The sequence below is a fragment of the Erythrolamprus reginae genome, chromosome 4, assembly GCF_031021105.1.
Source record: "Erythrolamprus reginae isolate rEryReg1 chromosome 4, rEryReg1.hap1, whole genome shotgun sequence".
Classification (NCBI taxonomy): domain Eukaryota; kingdom Metazoa; phylum Chordata; class Lepidosauria; order Squamata; family Dipsadidae; genus Erythrolamprus; species Erythrolamprus reginae.
Genome location: NC_091953.1, coordinates 93,668,542 through 93,696,462, shown reverse-complemented (window position 1 = coordinate 93,696,462; position 27,921 = coordinate 93,668,542). Strand labels below are relative to the sequence as shown.

The following is a 27,921-nucleotide window of genomic DNA, read 5'->3' as shown; positions in this document are numbered from 1 at the left end:
ATTCAAAAAGCCTAAAAAGGCCATTAACTTGATTTAAACAAGGTTCCCAATTGCCCTTATTAAAAATCAAATTGCCTCCCTGTGAGATGTGGGCCCCAAGTTGGGATCCAGGGGTCCATTCCCTTCAGGAAGAGTTTGTATTGCTGTTGGGCTCAGACTTCAAAAGACACATTACCCAATTGTGCAAACTCAGTTGTCACAGGTGTTAGCTAAATGTTATGTGCAAATGTAATTTCTTTGCTTATTTAAGCGCCTTGTCTTATGAGTGTCCAACAGTCACCTTGAGGATTAAGAGGGTGAGAAGGCAGAGTAGAATTTGCCACATCAATACTTAAAAGTACACCCTTCTTAAGGTTTAAGAATTAATCCTCTTCAGTATTTATCCTCACCTCCAGGGCAAGGAGAAGGAGATGAGGGCCAGTACTGAGTGCTTAAAACACAAATAAACAAAAGAAAACCTCTCTTTTTAATTTAAATCACTTCATTTGCATTTAGATTTGCTAGTGACTGAAAGCTGAGGGAACTGTCACTCAACTTCATCCTATGCAAATACAGGCTGCCTGGGGAGGGGGGGAGGCCACTCCGACCGTCTTTCTCCCTCCCCTTCCCCCTCGCCAAGTAATCAGAACAAGGAACCAGCCTTAACCTCCCGCGGGCTTAAAAAAATAAAATAAAACCCGCCGGGGCGCTCAGAAGGGCGAGATGCGTCGGCATCACCCCGAAAGCAGCGCCGAGCTGCAGCCTAAGTTGAGGGAACGGCGGAGCCTTCTCCTCGCACCCTCGCGCCGACATCTGGGGGCGTGTTTCTACGTCGGGAAGGGCGGCCGCTGCAGTAGCGCCCGCCGCCTCCTTGGTTTCCCCTCCGCCTCCCCTCAAGTTTGAGCTTGTTTTTTGAACGGGGCGAGGGCAGCTTCCCTCAGGCGAGGTTCCGAGGGAGCCATGAAGAGCCGGCGGCGATGGAGGTGGCGTTGGCAGCTCCACCGGCGATTCGCGCTGGCCTTAGCCGCCTACACGCTGCTGCTCCTGCTGCTGGGGTCTTACACGCTGGATTATCGAGCCAGGAGGGGGCGCGCGGGCGAGGAGCCTCAGCTGCCCCAGCGCTGCCCCAGCCTGGAGGAGGCGCTCGGCGACTGGGGCTGGGAAGAGCCCCCGCCGCCGCCACCACCACCACAGGCGGCGGGAGACGCTGAGCGGAATGGAACCTGGAGGGAGCCCAGCCCGGGGAGCCGAGCGGGCGGGAAACGGCACATCTATTTGCACGCCACTTGGCGCACCGGCTCGTCTTTCCTGGGCGAGCTCTTCAACCAGCACCCGGACGTCTTCTACCTGTACGAGCCCATGTGGCACCTGTGGCAAGCGCTCTACCCGGGGGACGCGCTCAGCCTGCAGGGCGCCCTCCGGGACATGATGCGCTCTCTCTTCCGCTGCGACTTCTCGGTCCTGCGCCTCTATGCCACGCCGCCGGCCGGCCGCGACCCGCTCATCCCTTTGCCGGCCTCCTTCAAGACGGGCAGCGGAAGCGTCAACCTGAGCACGGCGAGCATTTTCGGCTGGCGGACCAACAAGGTGCTGTGCTCGGCGCCCTTTTGCCCTCAGGCGGCCCGGGCCCGCGCCGACGTGGGCCTGGTCGACGGCGCTGCCTGCGAGCGGAGCTGCCCTCCGCGTCCGCTGCGGGACCTGGAAGCCGAGTGCCGAAAATACCCGGTGATGGTGATCAAGGACGTGAGGCTGCTGGAGTTGGGGGCGCTCCTGCCGCTCCTGAGGGACCCTGACCTCAACCTGCACGTCGTCCAGCTCTTCCGCGACCCCCGCGCCGTCCACAATTCGCGCCTCAAGGCCAAGCAGGCGCTGCTCCGCGAGAGCATCCAGGTGCTGCGCAGCAGGTACCACGCCGAGTTCCGAGGTGGACTGCCCCGCCGGCAGCTCCCGCCGGCAGCCGCCATGGCCGGGGTGGGCGGGGGAGCCGTCCGGACGCACCCGCAGCACCGAGCCGAATTCTTCTTAGGCGGCGCCTTGGAGGTGATCTGCCAGGCCTGGCTGCGTGACTTGGTCTTCTCTCACCGGGCCCCCGCCTGGCTGCGCCGCCGGTACACGCAAGTGCGCTACGAGGACCTGGTGCTGGAGCCGCGCGCCCAGTTGCGCCGCTTACTGCGTTTCGCGGGCCTTCCCGCGCCGCCCTCCCTCGAGGCCTTCGTCTTCAACATGACCCGCGGGGCCGCCTATTCCTCCGAGCGCCCCTTCCTCATCTCCGCCCGCGATGCGCGGGAGGCCGTCCACGCCTGGCGAGAGCGGCTCAGCCGGGAGCAGGTGCGCCAAGTGGAGGCTACCTGCGGAGAGGCCATGAGGCTCCTCTCCTACCCGCTAAGCAGCGAAAAGGGCATTCGGCGGGACTCCGCTAGGGGACGCTCCGGCACCTCTCCTCATGCAGGTAGCCGCCAGTCGCTCCTGGCACAGTCCACTTAACGGAGTGTATTCCCGCCTGAATAGAGCACTCGGGGGACCCCCATCTTTTTCTCATAGGGGGCACCTCCGCATCTAAACATCCCGACAGGAATTGGGCAGATGTTTCCCGTTGGTTCCATGAGCCACTAAGGTGAAGAGGAGGTTTGTCCATCCCACTGGCACTTATTCTACCCCAGTCTTCCCCATCTTGGTGCCTTTGAGGCAAGACCTATCACCCAGAGAAGGCTGCTTTACATGCTCTTTTATTTATCATCTTGGAGAAGGAAAGATAGAGAGAAAGAGATGATCAGATATGATAGAGATTGAGATGATAGAGATAGAATGATAGAGGGAAAGGGAGGGAGGGAGATGATTGAGAGAGATTGTGATGATGGTAGAGATTGAGATGATAGAGATTGAGGTGATAGATTGAGATGGTGATAGAGATAGAGAGGATAGAAAGAGAGGGGGAGGGAGAGAGAGAGAGATGATAGAGAGATGACAGTTTGTGATAATGATAGAGATTGAGATGAGAGGGAGGAAGTGAGGGAGAGAAAGATGATAGAGGATAGAAATAGAGATTCAGATGATAGATTGGGATGATAGAGAGAAAGGGAGGGAGGAAGAGAGATGAGAGAGGAAGAGAGCAATGAGAGAGATAGAGATTGAGATGATAGAGATTGAGATGATAGAGATTCAGATGATAGAGGGAGGGAGGGAGGGAGGGAGGGAGATGATTGAGATTGAGATTGACTGGGGCAGGGGAGATAGAAATACCCATTTAATTTTTATAGGATTCTTGGCTATTTAAAATGAGTGGCCTTGTAGAAACTCAAGATGTATGAAATGCATGCTAGTAGCTGTTTTCTCTTGACAATTAGATTGACATGTGAGTACCAACTCCTGTATTTGAATGAGGACTTTAGTCTCTTGAATGTGTATCAGATTGCAAAGCAGGTTATTAAAGGTGAGTCTTAAACAATCCTTATAATGGTCCCTCATAAAGGTCAGATTTAAAACAAAATCCATATGGGTAGTCAAACAAAACATTTTGAGGATCCTTGACCTAATATAGAATGAAAGGCTACTTTTTTAAAGCTTGAAAGATGCAAATGGCCATCAAAAAAGAAGCATTGTGTACTTTCTTTTCCTTTGGGGGGGGGGGAATGCACAGTAATTCTGTTTTAATTTTTTTATCTCTCAATGTGTTCTCTACCTCAAGTATATTTTTACATTTTAGGTTTCCCTAATACTAAAGATGATGGGCTGTTAATGATTGCTATGTTTGAGAGTTTCCAGCCAAAAGATTTTTTAAAAGAGAATACTGGTTTATAAAGTGGCAATTATACAGAACATAATAAAGAGCTTTTGGGTAATTACTGAAGGGGGATTATTGCAACCAGTTGAAAGGATCCTATTTATATGCTTGAAACAAGAAATGCACTGTAAATCATTCAAGTGATCATTTTGGTCTGCAAAAAACCGTGTACAGTAAATGTGTTATAATACCAGTTGGTCTCAGCCAGCAATATTCTTGCCTTGAAATTGGGTAGGTTGGGTAAGTGCTTCATATGTAACTTCTGCATTGGCAAAAAAACCTGAGAAACTCAAATTATCTTACTATTCATTTCTAATGAGTAAATGGGCTTAGTTTTCCCACACAAAGGCATTGTGCTATGGAGGGTTTCCTATTTACTTGCATGCCATGTTTTGCCTGGAGAGCCAACTTGTTTTAAAGTGCCAAAAATTATAATGCCAAGAAACTGATAATGGATTACTATAATGTAAGGCAATTATAAAACTTTCTTGCTGAAAGTGTTAAATCAGCTTCTAGGGAAAAAGCATTTATCTTGCGGAGGAGATAGTTTTAAGAACAGCTGCAGGAACATTTCATAACACCTCGTGGAAGCATGTACAAAGCGTGGTTGAAACAAACAGATTATTTCATAAATTCAGATTGAGTAGAGACACATCAAATCTCAAGAGTCCTAAAGCTGCAAATCAGTGCCAAAATTAGGAAATATTTATGCTGCTTAACTTGAGATTTGGCCCAGTTAAGTTTTAGTTTCTAAAGCAATGAAGAAATAATCAAGAAAAACATTGTGGAAAGAAGCATTAGACATATTGAAGTTGCTATTTCTGTCTTTTAGGAAAAACAGGAGCATGCAAACTTGTCCTGCTTTTGATATTCCTGATTTTGCATGCAGATACATCCAGATGTTATTCCAGAGGTTAATGCCACTGTTGTAATTGTCTACAGCTGTAGATATTTATAAGTAATATTCTTGATAAGAATATCAATAGCACATTTCTCTTTCATAAGTAGATATTTATTTTTATTTTATTTATTTAATTTGACTTGTATGCTGCCCAAACCTGAAGGACTCAGAATATTTATATATTTTTAGGTGGGTGCAGACCTACTAATGTTACTTTTGATATTATTTTACATGAATGCTCACAAAAGTAATGTCAGGACTGAGATTCAGTATACAGATTTGTGAAAAAAATATTTGCCGTACTGTATTTCAGATTTTCTGAATCTTTTCAGAATTTCATGTGGATCTTACATTTTCTCCAGTATAGGCTTGCTTCACAATTGATGACAAATCATAACTTGGTTTGTTTAATTTACTAAACAAGGCAAGTGAACAAATGTCTTATACATCTGAATCCATTCACTTGAACAAATGCTGTATTTTCAGACCTTGACTTCACTTGATCAGTTGTATAATTAACCTTATATTATTGAGAAAACCTAACTCATTTTTCACACAAAGGAGGCACCAAAATGTTATATTCTGATAGTTACCTCATTGAAAGTATACATCTTATTGGTGATATAAGTGAAAATACATTAACCTTGGTTTCCACATACAGTTTTAAAATAATCCAAATAAAGAGAGGAATTATATACTTAAAGAAAGACCATTTTCTATCAACATTGATAGCCAAATCATGAATTGGCCCAGCCAAATACTGATTTTGTTTTTCTCTGGTGTAAAATAACCAATTATCACACAAGGCAGGCAATTGCAATTTGTTTATTATGTAATCAAGAGCATCCAATATACAAATTGTCATACCTTTTATACACATTTGGAAAGCAAAGGCATATGATCTTTAGCCAGCAATAGGCAACAATTCACATTCCTGGTAAAAGGCAGCCCTCCTAGAAGGTGGGTTCATTACTAAAATGTTAATGTCAGGGTTGTAAATAGCATCCAAAATTAAATCAGAGTCTGAATCAAAGTATTCCTCAGAGTCCCAAATTATTACTAGAGCCATGTTGGTACATCTGGGTGAAACCTGAATCTGAAGTCCTCTAGATTTTAATACCCAATTGAAAGTTCAAGTCACTGTCCGCACATCCACCAATCCATTGCATTGTCCAATCTTCAATTGACGTGCTGGCAGAGTCCACCCATCTCCTTTTGTGCAGGTGCAGAGGTGCAGAAACAAAGAATGGCCTTGGCTTTCTAGAAAGAATTTGCTATGGCTACATACTAACATCCTCATGCAACCCCCCCTCCCATTTTACCACAGTAGAAAACGGATAGTAGAATAGTGTAGAGCACTAATGGCAAACCTTTTATTCCTCGGGTGCCGAAAGAGCATGCGCGAGTGCCCACACCCATAATTCAATGCCTGCGGAAGGCGAAAACAGATTCCCCCGCCCCCTGAAGGCTCTCTGTAGGCCAGAAACGGACTGTTTCCCAACTTCTGGTGGGACCAGTAGGCTAGTGTTTCCCTCTCCCCAGGCTCCAAAGGATTCTCTGGAGCTGGGGGAGGGTAAAAACACTCCCCCCCCCCCGGAGGCTCTCTGGAAGCCAAAAATGCCTTCCCACAGCCACTGTGAGCCAAAAATCAGCTGGCCAGCACACACATGCACGTTGGGGCTGAGCTGGGGCAACATCTTGGGTGCCAACAGATATGGCTCCACGTGCCACTTGTGGCACCCATGCCATAAGTTTGCCATCACTGGTATATAGTGTGGCAGGCCAAAGATCCCAAATAAAATGGCTTCGGCCTGACAGTTACAGCCTGGCCCTTCTGATCTTCATCCATAAGGCTGATAAGTAAGTATAAAAACATTCTAGCTCAGTTATCTACAACTGGAAAAAAATTAACCCTGAATCAGCAGCTGGCCTGGTTTGAGTTCCTTGATAAGGCTATCGGGCAGCCTTCAAAACAAAAATTAGGGCAAGGATGTGAACCCCAGGAATGAAAGGCTTGGATGGAAAACATTTTTTAAAAATGTCTGTCCGTCCCCAATGAAACAGGGGTTGTTTACCTGCTACAATATGAATTAGTCTACAGCTAGATTTTGACTAGTTATTAAAAAGTGAAGATGCCCTGCTGGTAGCCACATGAAAATAATTCTGTATTGATCTTGGCAACAGCTCTTAAGGTGATTATCCATTGCCTTCTTCTAGAATATTTTTCAACTTTTCAGTATATCTTACAGCTCTGGTATTTCCTGATGGCTTCTAACCAAGGATTATTTTTAAGAGTTATGGAGAATGCAAATTTCTGTGAAGTCTATCAGTATACAAATGCTCTTTTGTGTCTGCTATGATTCTTTTCCTTATCCTGTTTTCTGTTAGCTCTTTAATATGTAGCTATTCTTGCATTCTGGACCCTTTAGAACACTTTTTTTTCATCTAAAACCTGGACTGCACATTGAACTAAATGATGATTTATTGAATTAACTATTGTTAGATGTCTGCATTTTGCACCATATGCCATGTTTTATAAACCTTAATGAGTTGTTTTATAAATCTCATTGAATCATAATGCGGATTGTTGGATTAATTTTAGTTACTCACTGTTAGCTATCCTTGTAATTGTTTAGACCAGTCCCTGGCAATGTAATGATCTCATAAGTTTTAGATTTCAAATCCTATAACTCCTATAACTCCTCAAATCCTATAACTGTTTATCATGGTAAAAGTATCAGTATTAAACTGATTAGTATTAGTTTAAGATTACTATTAAAATTTAGTACTGTTTAGAAAAGATTGGTTATGTCCTTGGTTTGCTTTAGCACATGCTATAAACTCAACTTTAGGATTTGCAAATCACTAATTTTGGCTTATTTGGTAAACTGTAATGAGCAAACCATGATTTAGCACATCTGAGTCAATACTTTGCAACATAGTACTGTACTACTATTTGCATGTTGATGTCACCATAGTTCGCTTTAGACACTATTGCACAGCATGCTACATCACAAACACCATTTAGTAAGGATACCACCATTTTACTTGCCGTGGCATGCAGCTCTTTACCATCAGGGTTTTGGCTGTATCTTTCAAATAAACAAAAGCTGCCCTTTGAATGTATAAAAATTAAATTTAAGCCAATGAATATTTGTTACAAATCCTGGTTTCAGTTTCAGCTTGGACAATCATAATAAATTGGTTGAATAGTCATTTATAAAGCAGGCAGAAGATTATTAAAACATAATGTATCAATTTATTGGTAAAGTTTTTTATATAATGTCATGCAAACAAAATGTCATCTATAAAGTCATGAGGTGTTCAGTCATATATCTTTTTGCTGATTCATACCTCTGTAGCACTTCAATAAACTAGTTTTTCGTTAGAAGCTAATGGTTATCTATGCCATGTACAAAATTAATATGAAATGCATTTCTCAATAGCCAGGAAATGCAATTTTTAAATAATTTCTACATTAATACATGGTCTCAAAACAGTATTTACTTGCACAATTTAAAGGAACTCATTTGTACCTCAGTAATCATAAGATTGGATTTTGCCACAATTTGAAAGTAAGGTTTTGAATCAAAATAATTTTTGCCACACTGCAAACATAATTGTTTCACTATATGAACGATAATTTTATATATTAAATATTTGTATATTGATTGATTTGATGATTATGTGCCTTAAAGTTGGCATTACTTCTTAGTGACCACATAGATTTTCTCCAGGACCATTTATTCCAACCTAGTTTTTCTAGTCTTCCAGTGGTTTACCCATCATCACTGTAATTGAGTTCATCAACTTTGAACCGGTTGCCCTCTTCCTCTCTTTCCTTCCTCTTTTCCCAACATTAGAAGTCTTTATGTACTGAAATACTGTATATCTGAAGTACAATCCGAACCATTGTCATTTAGATGACTAGTGAGAACTCTGAGTTGATTTGTTTGATGATGTAGGTATTAATTTTCTTGGATATCCATAGTATTTCCATTCCATGTATCTTCTTTAATATCAAAGTTAAACATTGAAAGGATCCATGTTTTTTCTATCCTTTTTCAAAGTCAAATTTATATATTGTATATCAAGGACAATGTAAGATGCTGGTACTGATCTTTAAAATTCTAAAAGGTTTGATAGCCTTTTAGACAGAAATTCAAACATATTTAATGTCCAGATAAATTAATAGCTGTTTTCATAGTAAAGTATGCCAGGAACATTAAATTAGGAACTCCATCCATTAAATTGCTTAGTCCTAGTATTTTATATAATATATACATATGCTTAAGTCTGTGTAACTTTAGTGAAAATATATAATGATCAGCATATAGTCTTTTTGAATATGCTGATTTTTTCAAAGACTAAGAAAACTTGAGGCACTAATTAACCTAAGATGTACAGACCTTTCTAATACTTCTTAGACCAGTGGTTCCCAAACCTTTTCAGTCCACCACCCTCTTGGTGCTAAAACCCATCTTCACTGCTACCTCCTGGCTTGGTGGTCAGGTGATTGGGTGGCATGGCCAACTTGTAAAATGTGAAATTTACTTAACAACACTCTTGCTTGGCAACCAAAATCATAAGTCTTCCTTCCTTCCTTCCTTCCTTCCTTCCTTCCTTCCTTCCTTCCTTCCTTCCTTCCATCTTTTTCTTTCCTTTCTGTCTGTCTATTTTCCTTCCTACACTCTTTCTCTTTCTTTAACTTCTCTTTCTTTCTCTTTCCTTCTTTGTTTTCATTCTTTCTTTCCTCCCTCCCTTCCTACTTTCTTTTTCTATCTGTCTTCCTTCCTACCTACCCTTTCTTTCTTTTTCTTTTTTCTTTCTTTCTTTCCTTCCTTTCTCTGTCTGTCTGTCTTCTTTCTTTCTTTCTTTCTTTCTTTTCATTTCCTTCCCTTCCCTTCCTTCCTTCCTTCCTTCCCTTCTTCCTTCCTCTCTCTTTCTTTCTGGCATCCCCAAGCAGGGTGGGTATGTTGGTATGTATATAAAAAGCACAAAGGGAGGGAGCCAGCAGTCACAGAGTAAGGAGTCTACATGTAAAGTTTCTCGAGGGAAGGGGAAGAGATACTTCCTTCTCTCTGCAGTGTTGTGCTTGAAAATATTTGAGAACCAGACCAGAGAGAAGGAGGAAAGAGCCCTGCAAGGAAATGCTGCTGACGCCTGCTGCCTGCAAGACACATACAAACAGAGGGAAGTTCATTGAAGATGCTCACCCTGCTCACTCAGACTCCACTGGAGAAACCACCCGCCAACCCAAGCTTCCTAAATCTCTCACTCCCCAGATGGTCCCCCTCCCCTTGCAAAGAAAGCCCAACCCGAAGCAAACTCTGCCTCCAGCCACCTCTTCATCCTGGTGAAACTCTTTTTGAAAGACAATCTGCAGGGGAGGGGAGAGATTCCTGCACACCTCCCGCCTCTTGCCGCCCCCTAAATCATCCCGCCTTGGGAAACACTGCCTTAGACCAGTGTTTCCCAACCTTGGCAACTTGAAGATATTTGGACTTCAACTTCCAGAATTCCCCAGCCAGCAAATGCTGGCTGGGGAATTCTGGGAGTTGAAGTCCAGATATCTTCAAGATGCCAAGGTTGGGAAACACTGCCTTAGACTATAGAATAAAAATGTAATTTAGCCCAATCTTCCTTCAAAAATCATGGCTGACAGTGTCCCTGTAACTGTTCATTTTTATAAACTTTATTTTTTGAAATTCCCTTAGCCTCAGGGTCTCCATTGCAGAGTAAACCGTTTGCCTTTCTTAACAACAATATTTCTGCCAAAGGAATCTTGGATAGTACATTAAATCTCAAATTTGCCTACACTGGCTGGATTTGCAGAACATATAAGACCAAATTGCAATTGGCTAGTTTGTGACTCGGTTGATGCTATGAGCTCATCCAGCAATTTGGTTGTTTTTTTAAAGTAACCACATGACAGGCAATTTATTTTTTTTTAGTATAATTTCTCCTTCAGCTTATATAAGCAATGGTTATAAGAACACACGGCTTTTAAAACAAAAACACAAGATTTAAAACTTGCTATTGAATAAGTAAAATTAAAAGAAATAAACATTTAATGAAAAAGATACATTATAGCAATGAAAGTTTTTCTGCATGGTTATATGATTCCTATAATCTGTACCAGTTAGCATCCTGGTTGCCAACTGAAGTTGGTAGACATTCATTAGATTTCACATGCATCTTAAAATAGGCCCAGATAGTATGTTTTTTGTTATCTCCATTCATACTGTAGCCCTCCATCTAAGGTCATCACTGCTCCCTGCTAAGCCAGGATGCCAGAGGTGGGTGTCAGAGGTTATAGCATTAGCCAGATAAACCACACATCTATATCATCCAATATTTCAATATAATGATGATATATAGGTGATAATTTATCCAAGCCCAGAATATTTTAGTCTATCACATACATCTCTTTCCCAATTATTTGCAGTCCATATTCTTTTCTCTGTTTTTCCCAATGTACTTGGCACCAGATCATTTTTTTAAAAAAACCACATCACAATTTCTTCCCCATGCCTTTTTATAGAAAGAATTAATGTGGTCTCCCAACGGGGAACCCTCATTGGTATTACTTCTTGAGGAAAATTAGTCTAGTTCTCTGAAATGAACATACAATATTTTATGGAAGGATTATGGAACCGCATGCCTGTATAATACAGAGCTTGCAATCAGCATGACTAATAGTTTCTGCTATAGTTAGTGAAACATAAGATGCAGTTACTCCTAGTTCATCTTAAGTTTAGTTCAGAATCATGAAGTGACTATTTTATCCTTCTGGTCAATTGTGCCTGATTCTTAAAGTCTTCCTGAATAAGTCCCTGAAGTTACCTTGGCAAGAGTTTCAGAAGTGATTTGCCATTGTCTACTTTCTTGGGCTGAGAGAAAGTGACTGGCCAGTCATCCAGTTGGCTTTGTGCCTAAGGCAGGACTATAACTCATGTGTTCATAGTTTTTAGCCTAATGCCTTAACTATTTTAAGTTAAAAACTTAAAATCATCAAAACTTAAAATATTACAAAATGCTAGAGCTTTAATAATTGTTTATTGTCAAATGATATAATTTGTTTATAGTTACCACCAATTTTTTAAGATTATCACAAGTTGATTAAGAGTAAAATGCTACCTATATGTGCCTTTATTTACAAGGTAAATTAAAGAACTTAACTGGAGAAATCCTAATCTAAATTGTGGATTTTTCTCATCACCACAGGCTAACAGATCGGTTGCTCACTTATGACAGAAGATCCCTAGATGGAGCTATGCCTTCTAAAGACACTGGATCCATCAATGAACTGCAATTTCTACTGTAAATTCTGCATGGCAGAATGAATACTGACAAGCTTTAATGAAATTGGGGTTTTTTATGAAGGAAAAAACCCTTTAGATATTACATTTATCACAGTGCAATATCTGTGCCCCTATAGGTTTTGAAATGTTTACCTTCTGTTAATGAATGTGTTACTTGTTTTTATCATACTTGCCACATTCAAACCATCTTGCACTAAGTAAAAACACAAGAGTGAAATTTAGACACTCAGGCAAGGCAATTCAGCTGTGGCTTTTGAACCTTTTCAACCTACCCAAAGACTTGTCAACAACAGAAATGGAAATCTTAAAGATCTGTTGATTACTCCACCCACATTTCCTCCTTTAAAATGTCATCGTTTTTTCAGTTCTGGTTTTTCTCCTTAAACAAATGCATACATACAAAATAATAGCAGGCAACATATTTATATAAGTATTTTTCCCCACATTTTTCCACACTTCCACATCAAGGGTATGACCTATGGATGAATGAATCTTGTATCTTTTGGACTAAACAGTCTTCTGCTGTTCCTGTATCTGTCCCCTTTTGAGCTACCGTAATACAATGAACAGGACTTTCCAGTATCAAAAAAATTAATTGGTGTGGAGGAGTAGAAAGAAAATCTGACTCATTTTTAATCTCGTAGGGGAAAAAGCAACTTACCTAGAGGTTTGGAAATTGTCCCATCATGTAGAGATTTTAGTAGAATAGTCATATCAAAAGTCTTTGTACCCTCTTTCATTAACATAAGGCCTCAATTCTAGGTTTGCAAAAAATGGTGCTATCTTATGAAGCCACATCAAACTAAATTGAAAGAACAATTTGTTTTTAAGCACAGTCAAGGTGCTTCTGCCTCAGTGCCTGAGATGGACCACTTCACCACCAAAAATATTGACAGGACTTCTCTGGATGCATGCACAAAATTCCATGGAAAGCCCTCAAAGCAGCCCTAGTTATGGCATCACCTAGACTGATATCAAGGAAGAATTCTGACTAAAGAAAGTAAAAGATAAATAGTATCTTCTAGCTCAGTGTTTTTCAACCAGTTTGCCACGTGCCGTGAGACATGGTCAGGTGTGCCATGGGGAAATTAAACATGCATCCCCAAACTACCATTCCTGCCAGGATATCCCTTTTGTGTTCATCGAAACAGGCCCAGGTTTCACACTAAATGAGTATAAATACATTTAGAAACTATATTTGTTAACTATATGTATAAAATGTACTGTGTTAGTGTCATTTTGTGTCATTTTGGTTGGTGGTGTGCCCCAGGATTTTATAAATGTAAAAAATGTGCCGCGGCTCAAAAAGGTTGAAAATCGCTGTTCTAGCTGTTTTTAAAGCCCTCTTTTACTACTACTTTTCTCTCATTTCATTCTATCCTTAGAAGTTTACCATCAAGATTACAGTATTGCTGTTACTATGCTGATGACTTGAAAAAGCAGATGTGTCTTTTCATTGATTTAAATGAAATAATACAAGAAAATGCACTCTGTATTGAATTTTTTTTTTAGGTCTGAAAATGGCCATTAGTTCAAAGAATTAAAGTATGGACTGATTTTTATTGTCAACAATGTTATATTATTACTATAGAAATTGGGACAAGGGGTTAAACTGAAACACTTGAGATTAAAAATGACCTTTGTAACCAGAAAGGAAGTTGATCTTGACTAAGAAAACCAACTTCAAATCTAATGCTGCCTTCACACATAATATAATGAAAGTGGTGGGTAGACATCTTGTAATAAATAAATGTTATATTTCAAACCAAATGGCTGTATTCAAAGCTAAGCCAAAACAAACTATATTATGATGGTCCTACTTCATGAGATAATAAAAGCAATATGCTTTCTGTAGTTTTGCTTTAGTATATAGCCCTGCAGTCAGTAAATTATGGGTTATCCTTTATGCATTGCTTTAAAACAGCCTAAAGTTGAAAGTTTTAATGTTTAAAGCAAAGCTACATATTTCTAATTGATAGTTTTCCATATTATCATAATTCAAATCCAACCAAAGCAATACACAAACCCAGCAATTCTGTAAGAGCAGGATATAGAGGTGGGGTAGGCAGGGATGACACTGAAATATTTTTAAAGAATTGGGTCATATTTGGTGGCTGTGATCACAGGTTGTGTGTTGAACCATAATAATGTTTGTTTGGCTTAAACATAATAGAATCTGTGAACCCAATTGTAGCTTCAACAATGATGACTGAGTGTACTGCAGCATTGGCTTAGTCCCTAAATTCATTTTATGACATTTGATATTTTAGGCTACCAAAAGAAAGGTTATCTCTATTAGATTGGCCTTCTATGTTCTTGCAAAAAAGTTGAGACAAAGTTCATAAAGTTTAAGGTACAATCTGTTACATTGCATTTGATGCAAGTTCATGTAAAATTTATTATAGAGAGACTGTTACTTTTAATGATAGCACTAGAGACCAAAATTTGTTTATAAGATGTACGTAGATCAAACTTTGCTGATGTATGTATTATTATAGGATGTATCTAGATCAAACACTCTTAAGTGCTCAATTGGCACATTAATCAACTAAAAAATGAAGTAAGATCATAAAGACAGTTGTAGTTTCACTTAGCAATTGCCTCACTTAATGTGCTACTGGTCCCAATTGTGGTTGCTAAATGAGACTTTGTGTAATAAGATTAAGATTTATTAGATTTGTATGCTGCCCCTCTCCGAAGAGTAGAAAGGAATTTAATAGAATGAGAAGAAAATAGTGTAAAGCTAAAAAATTACGCTGAGAACTCTCCTCTTCCTCCTAAGCTGAAGGTGACTAAAAAGTTGTTTGAATGTCAGATAACAGATCTTGGACCTTTTCATTTGAGAGTTAACCTTTTTGGCTAAACTGAGACGGACAAGTATCTAGTACTATCTGGAACTCATACACTGGAAACAAGGCAAGATAAAATATGCAATGAATACTTAATACCAGGGAGAAGGCTGTAAATATTTGGTGTGCTAATCAGCTGTACAGTAGCAAGCCAAACAGTGCCAAGCTTGAAACTAATGGTCATAGTTATCACAAGTAACAAGTGAGACCTGTAGGAGTTGAAAACGCTTGGCATTTTCTTCTGGGAAAATGCTTCTATCCCATTCTTTTGGGATAGAAGCAGCAAATTTATTGATCTGTCCAACAATGCTCACAGGCCACACTGCATTCTCTATTTTCTGCTTCATGTTGTTGGCACTAGCAAGTGGGACATTACAGATATGGTTTCTATGAAATTACAATAACAGAATAGCTAGAAGACTTTGATGGATTATTGTTTTAGAGGCTGGTCCTACTTTCATTGACATATTTCAGAAAAAGCTATTTACTTTTATAATTTTATTGTAAGTTTCAATATTCTATACTTATTTGGACCCTTAATTTGTTTATGATTTTCATGGTTCAAAATCTAATTTAGATTTAAGATTTTGAACCAAGAAAATGGTTCAACTTAAAATTCTTACATTTATAGATAACTTTTCTTTCATTCAGAAATGAAAATACATTCATCAGATCAGTTTCCAAGCTTGTCATTTTGAAAAACTCCAATAAGCAAGTTGCAAAAATGATTAGAAAATTAACAGACTTTGTAACCTTAAAAGGCTCTGCCTCAGTAATAGTGTTAATCTCTTTATCTCCTAGTACCCACACCCACAGGAAACCTATGTCCTATGGTCTCCTTATGTGGAGCAGCTGTCCCAAGTACAGGTGGCTGATTTCTTATCATCTTGTTGTCCAATGAGATTCTGAGGAGACAGTCTATTCATTGGTTCTTTGCTGTGGTTATCTCCATTCCCCATGGAGATGTGTCTGGCTTTGCTGTGCCTCCACTGGAAGTCAAAGCAATCTTTATCCTAACTGTATTCCAGCACTTTTATTACTTGCTGCTGACCAGATTTATCTCAATGAACTGAATTATTGCACTATTACCTATATTTGTATTCTCTATATTTTTTTATTTTTATTCAGTTTTATTGGTGGTTTAATTTAATACTTTTAATTATTAATTATTATTTTTTAACTAAATTATTGGGTTTTTTAAAAAAATGATCAATAGTTGGGGTGGGTGTAGGATGTATGGAATTAATGACTGGGATGGATGGGATGGGTGGGGTTACAATGTGAATGAGATGAATGGGAATGATGTAATTAATATATCTGGCCTACCTGGCGCTGGAGAGGCAGGATGGGGGAGGGCACCTATCTCTAGGGTGACAGAGGGTCAGGATATTCTGGTGCTGCTGGGGAGAGGCAGATATGGCGGGAGCCACGGAGCTAGCCATTCCAGGGGAATGAGGGATCGTTGCTTAATAACAATCCCTTGTTCTGGCTCCGTGAGCTCAACCCTGGACACTGGTGACGAGTGTAATTCTGGCCCTGGGCTCAGGTTGCTGCTACTCAATGCCATTCGCTGGCTGGGGAATTCTGGGAGTTGAACTCCAAATATCTTCAAGTGGCCAAGGTTGGGAAACACTTGTCTAGACCAGTGATGGTGAACCTTTTTTTCCTCAGGTGCCGAAAGAGTGTGCCCGCACGCAATTGCACATCCACAAGTGCTCACAACCATAATTCAATGCCCGGGGAGGGTGAAAACAGCTTTCCCCCCCCCCAGAGGCCCTCTGGAGGCTGTAGACGGCCTGTTTCTCAACTTCTGGTGGGCCCAATAAGCTCGTGTTTCACCCTCCCCAGGCTCCAAATGCTTCCCTGGAGCCAAGGCAGGATAAAAACGCCCTCCCCCATCCCCCCAAAGGCTCTCTGGAAGCCAAAAACACCCTCCAAGAGCCTCTGTGCTGGCCAAAAATCATCTGGCTGACACACACATGCATGCTGGAGCTGAGCTAGGGCAACGGCTCATGTGCCAGCCAATATGGTACCGCGTGCCACCTGTGGCACCCATGCCATAGGTTTGCCATTACTGCTTTACATTGTCACTTTTCCTTCTTTCTCCCAAAGTCATTCTCATATGTCATTATACATTTTTAATTCTAGTTAGAAAATGCAAATAGTAAAGAATATTAATCAATATAGATTTCCATTTACATTTTATGAGTTCAGTACTCTTCACTCTCTTGCTATAAAACTTATTCGGAACTACTTCCTTGGAAAAAGAGGGCTGGTATGGCACATGGACTTGTTCTACTAATTAATTAGTACAATTAATTCATCTAATCTTGTTTCCTGTCTGGTTTATCTTGGAGGGCTGATAATTCATAGGATCAGACATGTGAAATGAATTGTGAAATGAAAAGCATTTAATTTCTACATTATTACTCAACATAAATTGATGTGTCCACAACTAATCTAGTTATATGTCCTTCTAGAAAAGGATAATTTAAAATGATATTACTTTTTGAAAAGTTGAATCTTCTTAGTTGAATATTGATCAGTGACACCATAAGAGTCATGGTAAAGTAACAGACTTTATTACATAGGTAGGCTCAAATGTAGTTTTCATTTCACAAGCAGACTAAAAATGAAACAGCAATTAAAAATGTATTCAGAATAGGAAACAAAAATACAAGAATGTGAGAGCATATTTTTATTTTCTGAAGCATTTTTAAATTATGGGGCAGCCCATTTTCATAGTGCCTACTAAAGTTGAATCATTATGCTACAGTATTATTAAACTTGCTTTGTAACAGCTAATCTCCTGACAAAGAAAGCTGTAGAGAGTTGTCAAATTACACCCTTTGAAAGCAGATGCTCATTTATAGTTAGAATTGCATATGCCTTATTTGCAAATGAGCATTACTGTATCTTAGGCCAGCATTTCTCAACCTTGGTAATATTAAGATGCATGGACTTCACATTGAGTGGGGAATTCTGGGAATTGAAATCTACATATTTTAAAGTTGCCAGGGTTAAGAAACACAGCCTTAGACAAGGTCTCCCTAGCTCGGTCACAACATGATACTCTTTATTACATAAAAGGCACTGTGCCATTTTTAAACATGAGGATCATAGTGCCATATGTCACTAACAAACACACCAACACTGTCTTTCTAACTGATTACGATTAAACCTTTCGTTCTGATGCAAACATCAAAGAAACAGGTACAATTTACAGTAGTCTTCTCCTGTTAAACAAAAGATTCACCCCTTAAATCCAAATAAATGGCTTTTATCCGATGATCTCTAGCTTGGCCATGCTGATTGGGGCTGTTAATAACGGTAGTTTAACACATCTGGAAGACATTGGCCTGGGAAAGATTACAATAGTCTGAGAGAGATTCTATCAATACTTCTGGGTAGTTGTACAGCAATTTGTAACTTCACTAAACCCATTCAATATTCTTCACATTTGTAATACGAGAGTGTTACTGCCTACAGATGTCTACTGGAGAATATTAAGGGCACAAGGCAGAAAACATATATTTTAGACAGCAACAGCTCAGCTTGTGATGCAACCACAGGACTCACACTGAAAATCTCAAAAAGTTGTCCAAAGAGCAATGTATACATATATTGCTTTTTTCCTTTCCTTGTTCAGATACAGAATAATTTACTCAATTATAAATGTTTTTGAAATGAGAAGGGACTTTTTTCTTCCTTTTTTTATTTTTTGCAACAAGCTCAGGGAAATGTTCATATGGAAATTATGTCCTTTCTTCCAACTACCTTTTTCTCAAGTATAAGTCAACACTACATCTTTTGTTCCTGACAAAAGTGACCAAAGACTTCTGACAAAAAGGCCTTTTGTGGGTCAGAATTATTTTAGCTGCTGGGATGGTTAATATCCCCACAGTGCATAGAATTAGAGGTATGACATTTTGCTTTTCATTTCAAGGTTGCATTTTCCCCTTAATACGACAACCTTAGCCATTTTCCATTCACCCCATTTTAGAAACCGTCGGCATCTTGAATTCTTTTTTAGAAAGACACAGGAGGGGGGGGCAAGGGGATCTTGAGACTTAAAAAAACTTACATTGTACAAGAGACATTAATTTACTCGCTAAGCGTCTCCACTGACAACTGGCCTGCAGATAGTGTGGATTTGTGGGCACTGGGCCTATCCTTTACTGCTCCTATATGCCAAGCAATCTTCATGCATCCATCGGAAACACAAGTCGAGTTCCTCTGCTCATCAGCTCAGGTGCTTCTGTTCCCAGATCACTTTCCAAGGCTTCTTCAGAGCTACTCTTCGCCTTCCTGCCATCCAAGTTGATAACAGCACCATGGGAATTAGAAGAGCCATTAGCAGTTATTGTTGTGTCTCCGTAGGTGAGTGTCAAGTCACTGTCATTCAAGATAAAATCGGAATCTTCGTCTCTAAGCTGTTCTTGGTTCTGAAATGTGTTCAAGAAGATTTTTAAGGAAAACAGCAAAAATATCCACTGCATTTCATTCATTCATTCATTCATTCATTCATTCATTCATTCATTCATTCATTCTACTTATAAGGCCGTTCAACTCCTTCTGGACTCTGAACAGTGTACAACATGCAAAAGACAGTATAAAAAAATAATCTAAAACCCATTAAAAAAACATTCATATCCTTTAGTAGCCAAATCAAGATGGTATCAATTTGCTCAATGGCCCCAGGCCTGCTGGCAAAGCCAAGTCTTCATGGCCTTCTGGAAGGCCAGCAGGGTGGGAGTAGTACGAACCTCAGGGGCCAGTTGGTTCCAGAGATCTGGTGCCACCACAGAGAAGGCCCTCCCCCACGGCCCCACCCACTGAAACTGTCTGGCTGATGGGACCCGGAGAAGGCCAATCCTGTGGGCCCTTATCGGTCGCTGGGAGCTATGTGGCAGGAGGTAGTCTGAAGATCTTAATGAAATTGTCAGAAATTTGGTGGAGCTACATCCCTCATATGGAAGAAGCTATGTTTGGGGGGTAGCTTTGGAGTATACTTGTTTAACAGTTCCATCTATTCCCTACCCCTCCACCAAATAGAGATGTAATGTCAATTTGGTCAGCTCTTTGAGATAGGCCAGATCAGGAAACCAAAGTTTTGAATGTTAATATTTTTATGAAAAGATTAAAGCACGATTCTTGAAAGACTGAATGCACTTATTCCATCCCTGCCTTTAGCTCAGAAAACTAGGAAAAGTTAACTTTAAGACTCTCAAATTCCATTTCAGCTTTGGACTCCATTTCTCTTATCTGACTGCTAACATATGGTCTCCTTGTTTCTCACAGCCCACTACAGGTACTGAGAGGAATTTTTGTTTGATGATTTGTTTTTGGTTTTATTGATTTTTATTTTGTTCTTAATAATATTGAACGGTGGCCTTTCAATAAAACTATTACCAGAGTCCAGTCCAACAATATGGTCTGTTGTGATATCTTGGCTACAAAAATTCAAGTGACCTCTAGATGTCAGCAGAGAGATGAAAGACCCCAATTCTTTTCTGCCATCTAGTTGTTATCCTTTCTAAAAAATTTGCCAGCCCAGATATGATAAAAGCTAGATATGGTAGCTTCGTAACTTATAAACATCGCTTTTTATTTAATTTTCCATCCATAGTAACTCTACTAGTAGTCCTCAACTTACAACCACAACTGATGCAGTCATGAAATGAGTCATCACATGATAAGAACCAATTTTTTGACCATTTTTGCCATGGTCATTAAGCAAGTAACCATGGCCTAAGCAAACCTGGCTTTCCAAATTGACTTTGTTTGTCAAAAATCATGATCATATGGCTGCAAAACACTGAAATTATCATAAAGGTGAACCAATTGCCAAGCACCCAAATAGTGATCACATGACAGTAGGGATGGTGCAATAGTTGTAACTTCAAGGACAAGTCATAAGTAATTTTTCCAAAGCCATCATAATTTCAAACTGTTGTTAAATGAATGGTCATAAATCTAGGACTACCTGTACTTATTTCGCAAAGTACTATGAATTAGGTATCCTCATGCACATATTTTGTACTAGAGGTATGTTCACCAACAGAAGCCGCCCCGAGTCTGCGGAGAGGGGCGGCATATAAATCCAATAAATCTAATCTAATCTAATCTAATGATCATACGCAGCATTGGCTACGAGCCGGAATGCTAAATTACACTCGCTGCCGTGGCTCATAAGTTCTTGCGGGGCCAGGGCAATTTTGCTGCTGCACCTGTGGAGGTAGCAAAATCGCGCACGGAGTTGCAGGTAAAACTTTGCCGAAACACGGGTGCACCTGCGGCTCTTTGCGCAATTTTGCTACCTGCACAGCTGCAGCAGCAAAATTGCCCTGACCTTGCAAGAACTTATGAGTGGCCGCGGCGAGCGCAATTTAGCGTTCCGGCTCGTAGTCCACTGCTGATCATACTTGTCCTCTAATCCATATGGTAGAGGATATCATATGTATATTTCAATGATCTGTTCAGCAAACTGATCTGATTTGTACTGGCCTATTTTGAACATCATTATTTAGATAATAAATGAAATCACGGGATAAATGATGTTTCTCACTGTGTGTTTGGAGAAAAAATACTTTTGGATAAAAACCAGTTTTGGTGGAAAAAATCTGTTCAGAAATGTGTATTCATATGTAACTCTAGGAGGTTCTTATTAAATAAAAAAAGAGGTTGGTATGAAAATAGCTTGGCAATCGCCCTGAAGGACAGGAAGAAATGACAGTATATAGACCAGGGGTCCCCAAATTAGGCAACTTTAAAGACTTGTGGACTTCAACTCTCCAGCAGTATAGCTGGCTGGAGAATTCTGGGAGTTGAAGTCCACAAGTCTTAAAGTTGCCTAGTTTGGAGACCTCTGATCTAGACAGTGTTCTGGTTTCTGGTAGAAATTCAGCAAGTGCAAATAACTTTTATCAAACACATTATTTCATAAACAAAGAAACTCCATTTTATTATCTTCTCTTCGGTTATACACACATTTCATCCTGGCGTATCTCTCCTGGCTCTGTAATCTCTCTTAATTGCATTCCTTACATTCCTTCTCCTGCTCTGCTAGACAAGATTTATTTCGTAAAAGCATGCTCACTAAAAAACAGCAGACAGTTAATCACACAGAATTTTTGGCTTACTTGGAGAGCGGCATAAAAAATCAACATCCTTTTGTTCAGCAATGTTGAAACTCCACCCTTCTTCTTTACTAGACCCATGACGTGCCAATTACCTCACTCAATTATTTAACCCATCTCCTTAATATCTTCTTCCAGACCTTTGCTCTCTACGTTTCTGAATTCTTCTAAATTTAGGATTAACCCAGCTTGCCTCTAATTCTCCCTCACTAGATCCTATCTAGTGAGGGAACTATCAGAACTCATAGCCCCATCCTGTGGCTGGCCTCCCACCTGTTCTACTACCTGTAACCCCGGGCCCCCCACTACTTCATAAACACTATCTGAATCTGAGTCCTCAATATCTTCATCATCAACTGATCAAGAGTATGTACAACAGACAGTAGTTAGATAAACGTGGTTTGAGGCAAGGCAAAGAAAAGAAAAGAGTAGGGTAGAATAGGATAGGATAGGATTCTTTATTGGCCAAATGTGATTGGACACACAAGGAATTTGTCTTGGTACATATGCCCTCAGTGTATGTAAAATAAAATATACATTTGTCAAGAATCATGGGCTTGAGAAAACATCTCAGAGTGAAACTCTGATTTACATGGAATTAAAGTAACCCTTGGGGGAAGCAGATTCCACTTTGCAAGACACTGATATTGTAACTGTTAAAATAAAAGGAGTCTTGTTCTACATGGCATTGGTTTCTTAACCTGGTCTACCTTTTTGGGCTTACAAGAGCATAGAATTTATGAAAAATTGTCATTGGAGGGAGGCAATCAGAAATGTAAACTAGTTTATTTAAACTAGCACATTCTACATTTTGTGTAGAGCTCCTTAAATGGAAAGTAAAAAATGGAATGTTCCTTAAATGGAATTAAAAAAAGGCTGTTGCATGGTCAGCTCAGACTCTGATGACGAAACCAAAAATAAACACTTATTGAGCTGCCCGACAAATTGCTGCCTGAGGAATTGCAAGCAGACAAAGCTATGCTACTGGAGGAAACACAACTGCAGCCAATATTAGAAAATGAGGACTTTGAGCTGCCACTCTACCCAGTGCAAGCACCCCAGAGCTGGGGTCTCCAATCTTGGCCACTTTAAGACTTGTGGACTTCAACTTCCAGAGTTCCTCAGCCAGCAGAGCAAAGGCTCTGCAAAGCTCCTTACCAGGAAGGAACCTTGTTCTATCAGATGAGCCACACCGATATTGTTTCTATTTAAGAAGTGCAGCAAGCTCAAGACCCTGCATTAGAGACAACCATTTGCTGACCTAGATTCGGTGTGCCTCGTCTCTCTTGACCCAAAATCTCGTCACTGTGATTCTGGATCTGGATTGGCTGATGGCCCTCCTATGACATTGGTTTCTTGGACTTCTGACCACTCTTGTGCCTGCTGTTTAGCATTTGGACTTTAAAGGCAAACTTGCTGGCCTTTAAGGGACTTGATTTCATTGGTGTGGGTGTGGCCGTGTTTGAATGTCTATTTCCTTTGACTGCTTGTTTATTCGCTTGGAAACTTCATAGTAAATTTGCAAAGATCTCTAGGTATTGGTGAATGCATGGCCTGAGACAGGACATTTGCTGATAGATCATTCACTGATTAGTCAGGTGCCACTTCAATTGCCTATTACAGTGATGGCAAACCTATGGCACGGGTGCCACAGGTGGCCTGCAGAGCCATATCTGCTGGCACATGTGCCATTGCCCTAGCTCAGCTCCAGTGTGCATGTGTGTGCTACTCAGCTGGTTTTTGGCTCGCACAGAGGCTCTGGGAGGGTGTTTTTGGTTTCCAGTGAGTCTCTGGAGGGATGGGAGAGATTGCTTTTACCCTCCCCTGGCTCCAGGGAAGCCTTTGGAGCCTGGGGAGGGCAAAACATGAGCCTACTGGGCCCACCAGAAATTGGGAAAGAGGCCGTTTCCAGCCTCCAGAGGGCCTCAGGGGGTGGGGAAGTTGTTTTCGCCCTTCCCAGGCATTGAATTATTATTGTGGCCACTTGTGCATATGCGATAGTGTGTGCCACCCTCTTTCGGGACCTGAAGAGAAAAAAAGTTTGCCATCACTGGCCTACTGCAATCAAAGAAAATAAGCATTTAAAAATGAACTCATTCGTTTGTCTGGTACACAACACACAAGCTTGAATTTGTGAGTGTCGGCTACCTTGTGATTTTCCCTTATGGGGAAAATGTGCTTGTTACTCTTGTTTTTGGTATTCATTATGCCTTCCCCACAACCAATTAACAATGAGTACCGCAGTGTTACAGGTGGGCCTCGACTTATAACAGTTAGCTTATGACTGTTCAAAGCTACAAAGGCCCTGAAAAAGTGACATGTCTATTTTTAATTGCAGCATCCCCACGATGACCTGATTTACATTTGGATACTCAACAACTGACTGACATTTATGAAGGTTGTAGTCTCTCAGGCTCATGTGATACCCATTTGTGACCTTTTGACAAGCAAAATCCATGGGGAGCCAGATTCAATTTAACAACTATGTTTACTAATTTAACAACTGCAGTGATTCACTTAACATATTTGGCAAGAAAAGTTGTAAAATGGGCCAAGATTCACTTTACAAATTTCTCACTTAGCAACATACATTTAGGGTTCAGTTGTGGTCGTAAGTCAAGGACTATCAATATTATAACCATATTAAATGAAATTAAGTCATTTAATTTTGTCTTATGTAGCAAGAGCAAGAACATATAGACTTATATACTGCTTCACAGTGCTTTTACAGCCCTCTCTAAGCAGTTTGCAAAGTCAGCATATTGCCCCCAACAATTTAGGTCCTCATTTTATCCACCTTGGAAGGATGGAAGGCGGAGTCAACCTTGAGCCTGGTGAGATTTGAACTGTCAAATTACTGGCAGCCGGCAGATAGCAGAGATAGTCTGCAATACTGCACTCAGCCCAGTACCTGTCTTAATGTGCCATACTCCTAAGGTAACTATGGGCCAAAAATGCAAACCAAGCATCTTGCTTTCTAAAATATTGTATGAGACAAAGGAAATGATAAATATTTTCTAGGATGCCTTAATTAATGTTCTATGCTCTAAATTTCTAACTCTCCCAATTGCGGCCCTATTTGGACCGGGAGTCACTGCTCACAGTCACTGATGCCCTTATCACCTCGAGGCTTGACTACTGTAACGCTCTCTACATGGGGCTATCTCTGAAAAGTGTTCGGAAACTTCAGATCGTGCAGAATGCAGCTGGGAGTGCAATAATGGGCTTCCCTAAGTATGCCCATGTTACACCAACACTCCGCAGTCTGCATTGGTTGCCGATCAGTTTCCGGTCACAATTCAAAGTGTTGGTTATGACCTATAAAGCCCTTCATGGCATCAGACCAGAATATCTCCGGGACCGCCTTCTGCCGCAAGAATCCCAGCGACCAGTTAGGTCCCACAGAGTTGGCCTTCTCCAGTTCCCGTCGACTAAACAATGTCGTTTAGCAGGACCCAGGGGAAGAGCCTTCTCTGTGGTGGCCCCGACTCTCTGGAACCAACTCCCCCCAGAGATCAGAATTGCCCTCACCCTCCTCGACTTTCATAAGCTCCTTAAAACCCACCTCTGTCATCAGGCATGGGGGAACTGAGATAACTTCCCCAGGCCTATATTGTTTATGTAAGGTATGTTGTGTGCATGTTTTTTAAATTAGGGGTTTTTAGTTTTAATTATTAGATTTGTATTGTATATTTTTTTTCTATTACTGCTGTGAGCCGCCCCGAGTCTACGGAGAGGGGCGGCATACAAATTTAATAAATAAAATAAATAAATAATAAATAAATAATAAATAAATAAATAAATAACATCATTGTATTATTCTCTAAAGATCCTTTCCCTGTTTTCCCCAAAAGGCCAGCACATTTGTTCTCTTCATTTCTTCCCAAAGTGATTACACGAAGAGGAAACCTAAAATTGCATTCTTTATTTCCGCTTTCCTAAAAATATTTTGTTTTAGATTAAGTTACAGTTTTATCAAAAATATAGTGTAATGGTAGGGATATCTTTTCCTTTTATACTAAATTCTTCACTTAATTTCCATATTCAATATTAACTAGAAAAACCATGTGAAAACTTAACACAGACTCCCAGTCCCAGTAATCCAAAACATTCTTTGGAGGCAGAGGAAAACAATCCATCTAGATCCCAGGGGATTTGAAAATGTTCCAAAAATAACCTGACGCTGGCCTCTCCGATTCCTTACATTCTTGCAGATAAGATCTCTTAAATTCACTTGAGAAGTATCTACTTCTATTTGCTTCACTAATAACAACACTCATTGGACTAACACACTCCCATAACTGAACAGTACCAGAGTAGCCATGCATAATTTCCAAACTATTCTACATCAAAACAGATACATTTGCAGGTCAGGTAAAATGTATGCATGATTCTAATGAGAGGTGGGGGCAGGACACGGTGTGAAAGAAATGTAGACCAGGCCTTGTAAGTGGGAAAAGAAAGTGTGAACTGCTAAGGGAGGGGGAGAGTTTCAGAAAATATGACTCAGTCCAGAGAAAGAGCAAAAATATGAGAGAGAAAAAAATCCAACCCTCAAAACAACCTCACCTTGATTTTGTTTGGTATAAATAGGGGGAGAGAAATTCTGATAGGATTTCAAAATTTGTTCCTCTACCCTACAACAATAAAAGAACCTTTTACCTTGTCTGTTTTTCCAACTTACTTATCTCAAAGGGTTGCTACTCAATACAACCCATTTCTGGCCAGATGTGCAAGCAAACTTTATTAAAATTGCATCATTGTTTCTTGGAATATTTACTCACTCAGTTCCCCTGTCCCCCAAATTTGATGCTACTTAAGAATTTGGCAGGCAACAAAATGCACTTACCTCATAAACCTGGGGAGTAGTTAAACAACGAGCTACCAATCCACACCAACCTGGAAGAGTTGTTGTGAGAGGTGGACCACTGTGGGTCAGAATGGGCTTGAGGTATCTGCCACATTTCATTAAGGAAAATACATCTATCAAGGAACCATATGCAAATCCTTCAAACTACTATTATTTGATACAGTAATTTCAGCCCATTCTTGTACTGAACTATGAATTATGAATAGAGTTTGCCACCAGGTATCGGGCATTACAAGGAAAAGGAAAATGAAGAATCCACAGGACAAAAGATAATCAACCATCAGCCACATCATAGAGCTGAATAAATAAAGAGGCCTTCAGAGCACATTAAACTGTCTACAGTGTAAAAACAAGCTGTGCAACTAGTGAAGGAACCATCTGTGAAAACTATTTATAAACCAATTTCCATGAATAAATGTTAGTTTCAAGATTAATATAGGCATCCTGAGGGTAACAGTTAAATTCAGCAGTAATGTACTCAAGTACAGTCAACAACCGTAAGGTGGCCTCGACCAACTTTCTGAACTGAATCTGGAAGATGCAGAATAACATATTGATTGATTGATTGATTTTGTCCATTACACAATGAGGGTTTTATTGGGTAGACACATAGAAAAATACATAATGAAGGTTATAGAGGATATACTCATAGTAAAATATATCTAAGAAAGAATAGAAGAGAAGATATAGGAATAAAATATATCAAATGAAAGAATAGAAGAAGAGATATAGGAATAGAAGAAAGGTATAGGAAATATAGGAGAGCAATAGGACAGGGGACGGAAGGCACTCTAGTGCACTTATGCATGCCCCTTACTGACCTCTTAGGAATCTGGAGAGGTCAACCGTGGACATTCTAAGGGTAAAGTGTTGGGGGTTTGGGGATGACACTATGGAGTAATGAGTTCCACATTTCGACAACTCGGTTACTGCAGTCGTATTTTTTAAGTCAAGTTTGGAGCGGTTAATATTAAGTTTAAATCTGTTGTGTGCTCTTGTGTTGTTGTGGTTGAAGCTGAAGTAGTCGCCGACAGGCAGGACATTGCAGCATATAATCTTGTTGGAAATACTTAGGCA

General features: G+C 40.3%; 2 protein-coding genes across 3 annotated transcripts in view; one reads left to right on the top strand and one right to left on the bottom strand.

Moving 5' to 3' along the window:
* The first annotated feature begins 871 nt into the window (after positions 1–871).
* Positions 872–13,543, top strand: CHST7 (carbohydrate sulfotransferase 7). Its single transcript, XM_070750935.1, has 2 exons — positions 872–2,428; positions 11,889–13,543. Exons 1-2 carry the CDS (start codon positions 940–942, stop codon positions 11,891–11,893), a joined length of 1,494 nt encoding a protein of 497 aa, XP_070607036.1. The 5' UTR covers positions 872–939; the 3' UTR covers positions 11,894–13,543.
* A 3,852-nt stretch (positions 13,544–17,395) lies between these two features.
* SLC9A7 (solute carrier family 9 member A7) overlaps positions 17,396–27,921 on the bottom strand; it is an 86,836-nt gene continuing 76,310 nt past the window's right edge. For both annotated transcript variants that reach the window (XM_070750933.1, XM_070750934.1), the window contains 2 exons: positions 26,824–26,929; positions 17,396–19,280 (listed from right to left, as the gene is read on the bottom strand). In XM_070750933.1, coding sequence (XP_070607034.1) covers positions 19,038–19,280; positions 26,824–26,929 — 349 coding nt within the window. In that variant the 3' untranslated portion in view covers positions 17,396–19,037. The remainder of the gene's footprint in view (positions 19,281–26,823; positions 26,930–27,921) is intronic.

Bases quoted from the DNA above. Each gene is read 5' to 3' on its own strand.
- CHST7 (XM_070750935.1), top strand. From the start codon at position 940: ATGAAGAGCCGGCGGCGATGGAGGTGGCGTTGGCAGCTCCACCGGCGA.